The 12,912-nt window shown below is 40.9% G+C and overlaps 1 protein-coding gene across 2 annotated transcripts in view; it reads left to right on the top strand.

Annotated features, from left to right (window-relative positions):
• SLC24A4 (solute carrier family 24 member 4) overlaps positions 1-12,433 on the top strand; it is a 73,899-nt gene extending 61,466 nt beyond the window's left edge. For both annotated transcript variants that reach the window (XM_072116542.1, XM_072116543.1), the window contains exons 11-17: positions 5,435-5,607; positions 7,738-7,891; positions 9,558-9,724; positions 10,523-10,637; positions 10,965-11,077; positions 11,181-11,246; positions 11,611-12,433. In XM_072116542.1, the coding sequence (XP_071972643.1) occupies positions 5,435-5,607; positions 7,738-7,891; positions 9,558-9,724; positions 10,523-10,637; positions 10,965-11,077; positions 11,181-11,246; positions 11,611-11,763 (941 nt within the window). In that variant the 3' untranslated portion in view covers positions 11,764-12,433. The remainder of the gene's footprint in view (positions 1-5,434; positions 5,608-7,737; positions 7,892-9,557; positions 9,725-10,522; positions 10,638-10,964; positions 11,078-11,180; positions 11,247-11,610) is intronic.
• The last annotated feature ends 479 nt before the right edge of the window (positions 12,434-12,912 follow it).

Here is a 12,912-nt window from a genome sequence, read left to right as displayed (position 1 = left end):
ATCGTCCGACGGCGCGACCCCTTAATTGTGTCGCATGAAAGCCAGCGCACACACTTCTCAAATACCTGTGCAAGCCATTTTAGCCCCAAAAATGGTGCACAGTCCGTCAAAAGTGTGCGTGCGACCCTTAGTAAATGAGCCCCTATATATCAATTCCACACATTTTTCTACATCTCTGCTAGTTGACATTCTATAGAAAGCTTCATTGTTTACTTCCTGTGAATAGAAATCTGTCCCTGGTCATGTGATGTCACACAGGTGCACAGCTCGTTAGTATCATAGAGAGTAATCAGAGCTGTGTGGTATAACGAGCCTGATTGGTTGCCATAAGTCATGTTAACCCCTTCATGCACCTACTATAATATCCCGGTGCTGCAGGGGGGTGTATGAATAAAGCGCACAGGCTGAGCTCTCCTCATACACAGCGGGTGTCAGCTGCATAATAGAGCTGACACCCACCTCTTACTTACAGTTAACCTGTTAAGTGCCACGATCGAACACAAGCGCAGCACCTAACTTAGCATTCTATGGGCACCGCCATCATGTATGGCAGCTTGACGCCCCCAGTAGTGTCATAGTTTGCCGGCGTTTGGTTCCTATGGCAGCCTACAGTCCCATTGAGACTTGTAGGCTTGCCCTGTGTAATAATCTCTAATAACCAGCAGATGGCACGCAATTAGAGATCAGCAGTAATATTGCTATATAATTAAATGGGTTTGGCGGTGCAAGAACAATAAAATGTTGTACTTATCCCCCTCTGGGTAGGCACCCCCACATAACATGCATGTCACACTGCACCCCAAAATTCCCCCCTCCACCCCCACATAACATCCATGTCACACTGTACCCCCCCCCATAACATCCATGTCACGCTGCACCCCCACATCCCCCCTCCACCCCCACATAACATCCATGTCACGCTGCACCCCCACTTTCCCCCTTGCACCCCCACATTACATATATGTTGCACAGCACTCCCACACACACCATGCACCCCCACATTACATGGATGTTACACTGTACCCCCACATTATATACTTGTCACACTGCCCCCCACCCCATTATATACTTATCACACTGCCCCCCCCACATTATATAATTGTCACACTGCCACCTTGACATTATATACTTGTCACACTGCCCCCCCTCACATTATATACTTGTTACACTGCCCCCCCCACATTACATGGTTGATACATTGTATCCCCACATTATATACTTGTCACACTGCCCCCCCCAGATTATATACTTGTAACACTGCCCCCCCCACATTATATACTTGTCACACTCCCCCCCCAACATTACATGGATGATACACTGTACCCCCACATTATATACTTGTCACACGGCCCCCCCCCCACATTATGTAATTGTCACACTGCCCCCACATTATATTCTTGTCACACTGCCACCCCCCACATTATATACTTGTCACACTGCCCCCACATTATATACTTGTCACACTGCCCCCCCACATTATATACTTGTCACACTGCCCCTCCACATTACATGGATGTTACACTGTCACCCCCACATTAAATACTTATCACACTGCCCCCCCACATTATGTAATTGTCACACTGTCCCTCCCACATTATATACATGTCACACTGCCCCCACCCCCACACTATATGGATGTAACACTATACCCCCCCATTATGTCACCTGCTACAACATCCTCCTTTGCCAACCCGAATCCCCCCCCCCCCCCGACACGCAAAGGGCACAGAGGGCAGGTAGTTACTGACAACTTTTTAAATAAAAGTTTGCTTCCCCTGGTGATGGTGACCAGAGGGGGCCCTACCAGTGTCGGGGCCTATGGGAGGACCCTGTGGCTCAGTGTGGTGGCATCATTCAGAAAATCAACTTTAAAGTGCGTTGTAAATTGGTTGTATAAAGTCATGGAGGTGGAGAGCTTCGCATTGAAGTCAATCTCTCCTCACCTCAGAATGAAGGAGATCTGGTGAGTGATGTGTCCGGATGTAGCACCATCAATTACAATGAAGAGGGTTTTTTGAAGTGAGGAAAGCTTGACTTCAGTGTGAAGCTTTCTCCGCCTCCTTGACTTTAATTACATCTCACTTCAAAGTAGATTTTCTGATGCCACCACACTGGGCCATGAAATAGACATGATCAAGTTCCGCTACTTGATGATGTAGGTTGTGGTTTATTAGGTCAATTTCTGCTGACACGTTCCATTTAAAGGCTCCACTTAGTACATCACCTTCCTGCACCTTTAAACTGCAGTCATCTTCTTGCCTGCAATGGTTGTTTAACCCTTGCATTTGCCTTCTATCTAATGTGTGCACTTTGTTGATTAATTAATAAAATGACTAACTTTTCCATATATTTGCTGTCTGCTAATCCCTCTTTCTTAAATTATTTTATTATAAAACAAATTTTAATTACATGCAATATTGTATCCATAAATTATTATGGGGGATGCTTGTACTTTGAAATACATTTCTTTGAATAGCACAAAAAATACAAAAAGGGGAATATGTATCAGGGCTTGTATGCCAGTTTTTTTTGGAGCAAAAGCCGTAAAATAGGCACTAGCTATATCCTGCTCTCGTTCAGGTCCCAGAAGATGCAGGATAAAGCACAATTCTATGCCAGCTGCCATCAGAAGGCCTTAGCAGGGCAGGGGGAACATCATAAGCCGAGGCACATGAATAATGTACAGGAAAAATAGTACAGATGGGGTATAACATGGCATATTGCACCCATAATGTAGAGGCTTTAAGAGAACTTTCCAAGACTGGTAGAACAGCTGCACATAACCACTGATTCCACCTTAAACTAAGAGCAGGTGGCTGGACTGCCACACCCTCATAGATCACCCACCATTATGGAATTTTGAGGTAAAACCTATAGTGAGAGTGGCTGGACTGCCACACCCTCATACATCACCCACCATTATGGAATTTTGAGGTAAAACCTATAGTGATAGTGGCTGGAATGCCACACCCTCATAGATCACCCACCAATATGGAATTTTGAGGTAAAACCTATAGTGATAGTGGCTGGATTGCCACACCCTCATAGATCACCCACCATTATGGAATTTTGAGGCAAAACCTATAGTGATAGTGGCTGGATTGCCACACCCTCATAGATCACCCACCATTATGGCATTTTGATGTAAAACCTATATTGATAATGTCCAGTAGTGGAGAGTTTTGTGCTGGTAGAGGGGTTGTAATGGTCTGGCAAGGTGTCTGTAAATCAGTATGGGAAACCAGAAGATAAGTAAACATCTTGCCTTCTATCTAAGGGGAGGATTTTATTGACTAATAATTAACACAACTAACAAAAGTGGGAACATTTCCACATATTTGTTTCTATTTAAATCTTCAATAACACTAATCTTATTTCTATTATATTTTATCTCCTGTCTGCTTATCCCTCCGGTGGTGGTAGATATACTCTGCATTGTAATGTATTGTGGTCACACTTTTTTCATGATGTTACTGCTTTAACTGTTTAGTTTACAGGCTTTCATTTTAAAGGGAACCTGTCATCAGAAGACCATTTTTCTGGTTCCCCTATGTCCCTATAGAAAATGGTGTACACATCGCCAAAGAGTTTTTATAGTAAAACTGTCTTTTTCTGAAAAAAAGATAAGTTAGATGAAATTCTACCTTTCTGTATGCAGAGCTATGTCCCTAGTCCCATGGGAGGGGCTAGTGAGGAGTGATTCCCTCACCCTCAGGAAACTGTTCCGTCAAATTTTTAAAATTCCCATGTCGCCCATATATCCTCCCCCCATCTCTTACCCCCCAGGTCGTCATACATGTCTGCCCCACTTCTCACTTGCCATGGGACTAGGGATACAGCTCTGCATACAGAAAAGTAAACTTTCATCTAACTTTTTTTTTGTGGAAAAAGTCAGTTTTATTATAAAAAAAACCCTCTTTGGTAATGTTAACACTATTCTCTATGGGGGCATGGGGGAACCAGAAAAAGGGCTCCCGATGACAGGTTCCCTTTAAGGGACTTTCTAGTGTGTGTTCATGAGGAGCACTGTTTTGGGGTTATGTAGTTTCTAATCTTAATTTTTTCATTGACAAATGACCTCCAACGTCATATACCAGAATCATTTCTCATATTAATGCTGAGAATCGCATCTTTCAGATCTGAGCCACAAAACTGAAGTACAGTTGGGAATTGGATCTTTATCTACTTCATTCATTCCCAACTTTGTCTTTAACTACCTGTATCTCCAGTTGTATAGTGATTTGAACCACAACCATTGTTCTGGCTGCTGTAGAGCCCAAGCTATTGACATCAGTGATGCTCCACTCTATATTTTAAAAGTGACTAATTTCAGGCAAAAATTTCAGCTAATTTGCATATGACTTTGGAGGTGATTTTTCAATAGGTAAAAGCGTGAGATTTAACATATATGTATGCATGCTAGAAAGGATATGTCATAACCTATCTGAGGGTCTGGAAGAATAAAGCTGGAAAACAGGGTTCCTTTAAGGTCCCTTTAATCATGCTTTTGGCTAACAACTTCTGTAGCAATGTGAAAATGCCTTGCACCTTTTCCTCATAGAGTAACATGCAGTGCCTACTGTATGATGAAAATGTTTGCAGCTCTAACTGAAGACAATGGGGGGGGGGGGGGATTTACTAATCCTGACGCAAGCACGACTGTCGGCATGGGAGATCAGTCTCCGGAAAGCACAGCCCGATGTTTTAAAGTGGCGCACGGCTGTAAGTAAATAATAGGAAGAAGGTAATAATCAGTCGTGCGCCATAAAAATGCCGACATCAATGAGATGTGCGCCAAAATCTTACATGAAGTCCGCCTTAATTTAGCCCTCTGACCATTTTTTTCCTGGTCTATTGTACGCCAAAAAATGTGCCTAAAAATGCCGACAAAATACACATAAATGTGACGGATAATGTGGAACAGTTAGGCCACGTCCACTTGCGCCAAAAAAAAGACAAAGGAGTCGGGATAGTCAGAAACATCTGTTCTTTCTGGCGCAAACTCATAAATTATCCAAAACAATTGTGCGCCCCAAAAAACTAAAGATCCCAGCATTTTTTAGGCGCAGATACGATAAAACATGTCCACCAATGTTGTATAAATAGGGGAAAATGTATAACGCTATATAAAAGAAAGATTGTCTATTTGTTCTATAATAATTAGCATTTTCCATTCTGCTCTGAATACATATGGTTGGGGTGTGATTGGTTATTATGGGAAAAAAATAAATCCAAACCTAATTAAACTTTTGCTACATTTCTATATATCATTATGTACTTTTTATGTATGGTCTGTCATCTGTGACCAACAGATTATAAAATACTGTACACAGTTCAGGATAAACGAAAAGCACTTTACACACATGTACAGACCATTGATACTAAGAAGTTGTAACTGTGATTCTTTCTAAAGAATGTAACACTTTTGTTCCAGTAAGGGCAGAGCAACAGTATCATGGCAGGAATTCTGTGGTAATGGTTGATGAGATTATATGCTCCAGTCCCCCCAAATATCGCTTTCCAGAGGCTGGATTACGCATCATGATCACCAACAAGTTTCCACCGAGGACCAGATTACGGATGGCAAGCAGGCTCATAATTAATGAGGTAGCTTTACATGTGATGGTTATCTCTGATCTCTTACCATGTAATAACCTTTCCACCATGTGCAACAGGCTTCTTCTCATATGCAATACATGTGTGAATGTGCCATTTATAATACAAGCTTTTTGTGGTAGATGGGCACCTGGGCCTTGGTTTAACTTCTGTCAATGCACACCCCTTAGCCATACCCCTATAGTTATGCCTGAGCATGTAAAACAGGTGCACCAAGAATGTGTCCCTGAAAAGGTCTTCTCTCACATGCAGGAAGATTTCTTGCTCATTTGAGGGATATTAAAGGGAACCTGTGAGGGCGATTTAGGACACTAAACCACCCACAGGTCCTTGTAGACTGGTGGTTTAGTGTTACAAATCATCCGGTATGATTTCTGTGTGATCAGTTAAAAAAAAAAAACTTTATCCTCACCTTGTCCCTTGTTCCATTCAGCGCCTGCAAGTTGCTGAAAATGAAGCTTGTGTAGTACCAGCCCTAGGTACAGAAGTAAAAAATGTTCTCCTCTTCAAAAAGGTCGATTTTGGACCCTAAACCACTGGTCCATAAGGACATGTAGTTGGTTCAGGGGGCCAAATCGACCTGACAAGTTCCCTTTAATATCCATCAAATTAGCTGGAAATCACCCTCATCGCAGGGAATGTTTCTGCATGTAAGAAAAGAACTATTCAGCGACACCTTTACTTCACTTCACTCTAGTAACACCCCCTGTAGCCCTTCTGGCTCATTAGCATTATTTTAAAAGTTGATTCTAGAAGGATGGATAACAAATATAAGAAGATTACAACAGGTACTGGACCACATTTATCAAAAGTAGTGGAAACTGCCCTATAGACAGTTTGCTTGTGGAGTGTGCAAAATTCACCAGATTAATTAAAAATGGTGCACAGTCTCCATAAATATGGTGTACCTTGCACCACACTGGGTCATGAAAGAAACATGATCTGGAATGTGTTCAGTTTCTTGGCATACAGGTAGTTGTTTAATAGGTCAATTTCTGCTGACAGATTCCCTGATTTCTGCTGACAGATTCCTCTGGTTTCTAAGGGATAACTTGATTATATTTATGAGAAATTATTTTCACACAGGAACATTTTTTAATAACATGCAATTGAAGAAATGTATATATGACAGATGCATTGAATTGAATGTGAAAGCCAAGATTAGAATACCCCTTTAAGCTCACTGCCAGATCCTAGGGGATCCTAGAATGGTTGCAGCAAGAAGGAGTAACTGCATTAACATAATGCAGAAGCGCATTGCTTCATCACTTAGACCATTTTCATTGACCCTAAAGCTAAGTGAAGTGGAGAATTTTGGCACCTTCTCTTGCTATGTAAGTGCATACAACATAGGTTCCGTAGGTTTGTTCTTAAGTTGAATTTGTATGTAAGTGGGAACTGTATATTTTATAATTGTAGCTCCAGACAAATTTTTTTGGTCTCTGTGGCAAATGGATTTTAAAAATGTTGGATTGTCATAAGAACCAGGATAAATAATAAAGCTTCATTACAGACACCTTATACAGTATAACTGTTATTGCTGATTATTGTAGTCTAGGGCTAAGATACAGCAAATTGCCAATTACCAGGGATCCGTAACTAGGGATCGGTAAGTCGGGTGTTCTTAAGTAGGGGATCTTCTGTAGTAGATTATCACTATACAGGGTAGTCGTAGTATGTAGCAGCACCGCTGAGCCAAGCACACATGTGTATAGAGGAGTGATCCGAGATTTATGTTATTTTTAATCATGCAACTCACAGTTAGCCAAACTGTATTAGCAAAGGGTGTATGGTCTATCTAAATCTTAGGGCTTATTCAGACGGCCATGTGCTCGTCCGGACTAGATCCCGAGCAAGCAAAGGGCTTGCAGAGTGGTCATGACGTGATCATAGTGTGGTAATGCACCGCATGCTCACCACATCATGACTATTGAAATCTATGGGGGCGTAATCAGGGTTATACATTTTGCCTTATTTTGTTGACTAAAATCGACTACCCTCCAAAGTTGATTAGTGTAGCAAGTAGCAATGTTCAGCAAGTTTTGCAGAGTAAGAACATTTGGAGTTTTTTGTGTTCTGGCAACTCCTGATAACCCCCTGCTTGTCCCCCCTTATTTATAGAGGCAGCGACTCCTCCAGTCTGCAAATGGCATGAGTTCTATGACCCTGGATGGGAAGCAAGAACTGCTGGAAAATGGTCTGTTGCATGGAGACAAAGATGAATATCAGGAAGACAATGATGCCACCACTTATTTGGTGCCATTTTCAATACCCAGTAAGAAACTTGATGCTTTATTAAAATACTCCTAAGACATTACATGTCTTACCATATTTATATATATATATATATATATATATATATATATATATATATACACACACACAAACACACACACAGTATTTTTCGGACTATAAGGCACACTGGAGTATAAGGCGCACCATCAATAAATGCCTGCTAAAACGTCTTGGTTAATATATAAGGTGCATCTGATTATAAGGATGAATGACCAGCAGGTGGCAGACCTGTGCACAGTTCAAGGCAGCTGTTGTCTGTCAGTACGGTTATATAAGGCCCACTGGACTATAAGGAGCACCTTTGATTTCTGAGAAAATCAAAGGATTTTTTGTGCGCCTTATAGTCCGAAAAACATGGTATATGTATATAAGGGCACAGCTCAGTACTATTATGCCTATCATGTATCTATAGTAAGAACTTAGTACTACTACTCATATTCTGTATCTATGGGCACAGATCAATACTACTACCCCTATCGTCTATATATAGCCACAGATCACTACTCCTACTAAACCTATTCTGTATATATGGACACAGTTCAGTACTACTATCCCTATCCTGTATACACTACTGCTCAAAAGTTTGGGTTCACCCAGACAATTTTGTGTTTCCATGAAAACTTGTACATTTTTTTTTTCAAATGATTTGCAAACTGAATAGAAAATATAGTCCAGACATCAAAGAATGTCCCCTTTGCTGACAATGACAACATTGCAGATTTTTGGCATTCTAGCTGTTAATTTTTTTAGGTAATCTGGAGAAATCTCACCCAATGCTTCCAGAAGACCCTCCCATAAGTTGGATTGGCTTGGTGTGCAAAATGGAGGTTATAGCCTTCTATAAATCCCTTTGAACTTGTAAAAATCCCCTATTAGTACTACCTGGAGTAGTACTACCTGGCTTCACTGCACAAGAGCTGTAGATACACAGCATGCACTATGAAGCCGGAGTAGTACACCCTGGCTTCACTGCACAAGCGGTGTAGATACACAACATGCACTATGAAGCCGGAGTAGTACTCCCTGGCTTCACTGCACGAGTGCTGTAGATACACAGCATGCAATATGAAGCTGGAGTAGTACAAACCGGTGTCACTTTACAAGTGCTGTAGAAACACAGCGTGCACTATGAAGCTGGAGTAGTACATCCTGGTGTCGCTTCACAAGTGTATCCTGAAGCGTGAGCTTTGAAGCATTTGCGTTCCCTTTCCATTGAAGTATTGTGAGAGGAGGTGGCGAGAGCTCCACATGTGAGTCCAATGTGCTGTATCAGCAGTGGCATAACTTGGGGACGGCTTAGTGTCCCAAATTCACCTGACACCTGTAACAAATTGGAGATAGTGCTGGTAAAAATCAGATGGAAGAGACAGGGAATGTGTATGAGTATAGAGATGTCTCCTATAAGTCACTATGTTATGTCCTGCGGTTATTAATAAGGAGGCCTGCGGAGAACCAGTATCTATCACTATATGGTCTCTGGATGGTGGAATACTGGTACACCTTGGTTGGGGACCCACTTAAGTGGGTTTCGCCCCCCCCCCCTCCCATGTGCTGAACCCCTAGCGACGCCTCTGATCAAGAGATACAATAATTCATAGAGATTCATGTTTGCAGAAGATTAAACTTTGTCCACTATCCTCCCTCAGGTGGCTGTGTGAACCAGTTTAAGTGGGCCTTTTCCTGGCCCTTAATATGCACGTTATATTTTACCATCCCAAACTGCAGCAAGCCGCGATGGGAGAACTTCTTCATGCTTACCTTCATCCTGTCCACCGTATGGATTGCCATTTTTTCCTACATTATGGTCTGGATGGTGAGTAATACATTTAATTAAAGTAGTATATTGTATTTAGATGGCAGATCAAGGACTATTAGAGGGGGTCAAATTTGGTGGTGCTCATCGTTATCACAAAAATCTCATATCCTTTAACTTTTAAAGAGAAACCAAAAGATATAACCTAGTTTGGAAAAGCTGGATGACCACCATTGCAATTCCTATAGGCAAGGGTATAACTAGTAACCTCAGGGTCGCATAGAGAAGCTACAGATGGAGCCCGCATTACAACATGAGACTTTAAGTAGCATGTTTCAAAGTGCTTAACTGCACATTGTTAGATCACAGTAGAGATATAATGTACAATACATTGATTATACACACTGTGATGTTACAGTACATGAATAATACACACAGTGATGTCACAGTACAGAGCTAATGAACACATTGATGTCACAAAACAGGGATAATACACACAGTGATGCCACAGTAGATAAATAATGAGAAGAAATTATCTAAAAAATGAATACTGCAGTGAATAGATAATTGATATACACACTTTCATAATAGAATTTAGTAAAGCTAATATAAATGTTGTATGCCATCTTCTATGGTCATCACTCACTTCTTCCTATTGAATTGTAATGGGCCCCATAGTAGCTACTTTGTCTGAAATACTGGTACTTCCACCCATACCTATGGGGACAGGTTTCATCTATTTTTATTCTCTGGGACATTTTTGGCTTCTTTTATATGCCAGCAGATTTGCCACTCATGTACAGTCTCATAAGTTATGTCTGCCCTACTCACCAACCATGTCTTCTCCACTCTGCACAGGTGACGGTTATTGGATATACCCTCGGGATACCTGATGTTATAATGGGTATAACATTCCTGGCTGCCGGTACCAGTGTACCTGACTGTATGGCCAGCCTGATTGTAGCCAGACAAGGTACACTACTCTGCTTGTCTTATCTGTCCTCCTTTACTTGGGTATGTTTGTTGTTGATCTTGTAGGAGCTGTTATTGTCTGTATAGATGGTTTTGAGGCTCACTGACAATTCAAGATGGGGTGCAATGTATTTACCATTGTTATCTCAAAAAGTGAGAATGTTCAGTTCATATAGTCTTCAGTGTGGGGAGTGTATTTGGAAGCATTAGGATGAAGAACCTGGAATTAGAAATCATTAAGCCACTGGCAATGGGGACTTGGGTTACTATCATTGAAGGTAGGAACAAGATTGTGGCCGCCAGTTAATCATTCTGTTTTTCCTCACAGGTCTAGGCGATATGGCTGTATCCAATACCATAGGAAGTAACGTCTTTGACATCCTAGTTGGTTTAGGGGTCCCCTGGGGACTGCAAACAATGGTCATTCACTATGGATCAACTGTAAGTTGTAAGCTGGTAGCCCTTGTTGGGGTTTGGGTTTCTATGAACCCTAAGTGGGTATTATTGGTAGCAATAATTCATATTTCTATCTTTTTTATATTAGGTGAAAATTAACAGCAAAGGCTTATTGTACTCTGTCATACTCCTGCTTGGATCTGTGGCCCTCACTGTGAGTATAATGTACCCTGGAATAACAATTTAAAGGGACACCATCATCAAAAAGTTTGACAGTAGGATGTGAAAGGAGACAGTGTTTTTGAGTGGAGTTCAAACCTCTAATGGCCAATGTAAAAACAGAATAATTTATACCCGATGCACACTGCAAATTTGGGATCTGTGTCCATGAGCAACTTAACATTGCACCATGGTGCGTTGACCACTCAGTTCAGGATTTCACATAATACAATCATTATAAAGTGAGGGGAGTTACTAAACAAATGCTTAAACCTGATTTACATTCCTATTCATTCTTATGGAAAATTCTAGGGACTTACATTTTCCTAGGGTCATATTTTTATATTGTTTTGTTGCAGGTCATCGGAGTACACGTCAATAACTGGAAACTGGACAGGAAGCTTGGATACTATGTACTATTCCTGTACGCCATCTTCCTTTGTTTCTCGATACTCATAGAATACAACGTCTTCACTTTTGTCAACTTGCCAATGTGTCGTGATGACTTCTGATGGCCAAAGAGCACAAGACCCTGTTTTGACCTTATGACCAAGACTCTATGGAAAAACCTAAACTCCACTTAAGGCTGTGGAGTCCAAAAAACAAGGCGATTCCTAGAATGTACCGGAAAATTAAGTCATTCAGCGCCGAGGTAGACAGCTGTGAAATGTCCAGATGAGGTTATGTCTTCCGAAGAAGTGTATATTGCTGCTGATTTCTATTTTATTAAAGTCTATAGAAACTTTTCTTTCAGGTCATCTTGAAGACGATGGGGCTGGATTCTCCTTTCATTAAATTGGTGCACTGTATGCCCATGCAGTATTATTAGCGATAATTATCTGGCGCTGCCGCAGCAGGTTGCATGCAAGTTCATCTTTTTGTATGTCACACTTTCTATTTGCTACAACTGCAAACCCAATGGACCTCCATGACTTCTGTGATCTGTTGCGTAATTGCTGTTAATCAGTAATCCACAAGGAGAAAGCACATTTTTTCATTTTTTTTTTATAATTGGACAGGAAGTTAAAGAAACTTCAGAGATGCACATTAAAAATACAGAGACTTTTACAACCATATCCTAGAACTTCTTTGTAATTGTGCTCAATATTTGATAAGGAAATGTCTATACAAAATGGAATGTTTATTTATATGCACAAATACCAAATATATTGTCTGTGGTTATTCCAGCATGCTCTGTGTCTTGGGGGTAGCAGTAATATCATAAGTGGGGATGTGCTTGGCTGTCGGCTAAGACAGAAATTGGAGTGAATAAACCCACTAATGATGCAGAGTCGCATAATCGAGAAAGAATCTAAAATAAAATGTAAAACGTGAAAAAACACTGAATACTATATCTATCAATATCAATAAGTTACATAATTGTATTCCAAGTAAATACATAAATGCCCCTTATCAACCACAAACAAATGACAATTCATATCTTTATTGTTAATAAATATAAATAAATTTTAAAACACCTACAAATTGAACAAGAAAAGGGAGGAAGAGCGTGCCAACCCTACATGGTGCGTGCTTTGGCCTTGTAGACACCGGTGTGAAAGTGTTTGCTAGCATGACCTGCATTGGGTACTTGAGATTGATGTAGTCGCCGTTTTAAGACTCCGGGTTCACCACTTGGATTTAATTACAATTTGATTATA

Source organism: Engystomops pustulosus, chromosome 7 (genome assembly GCF_040894005.1).
Source record: "Engystomops pustulosus chromosome 7, aEngPut4.maternal, whole genome shotgun sequence".
NCBI classification, from domain to species: domain Eukaryota; kingdom Metazoa; phylum Chordata; class Amphibia; order Anura; family Leptodactylidae; genus Engystomops; species Engystomops pustulosus.
This window is presented reverse-complemented; position numbering and strand designations above follow the sequence as displayed.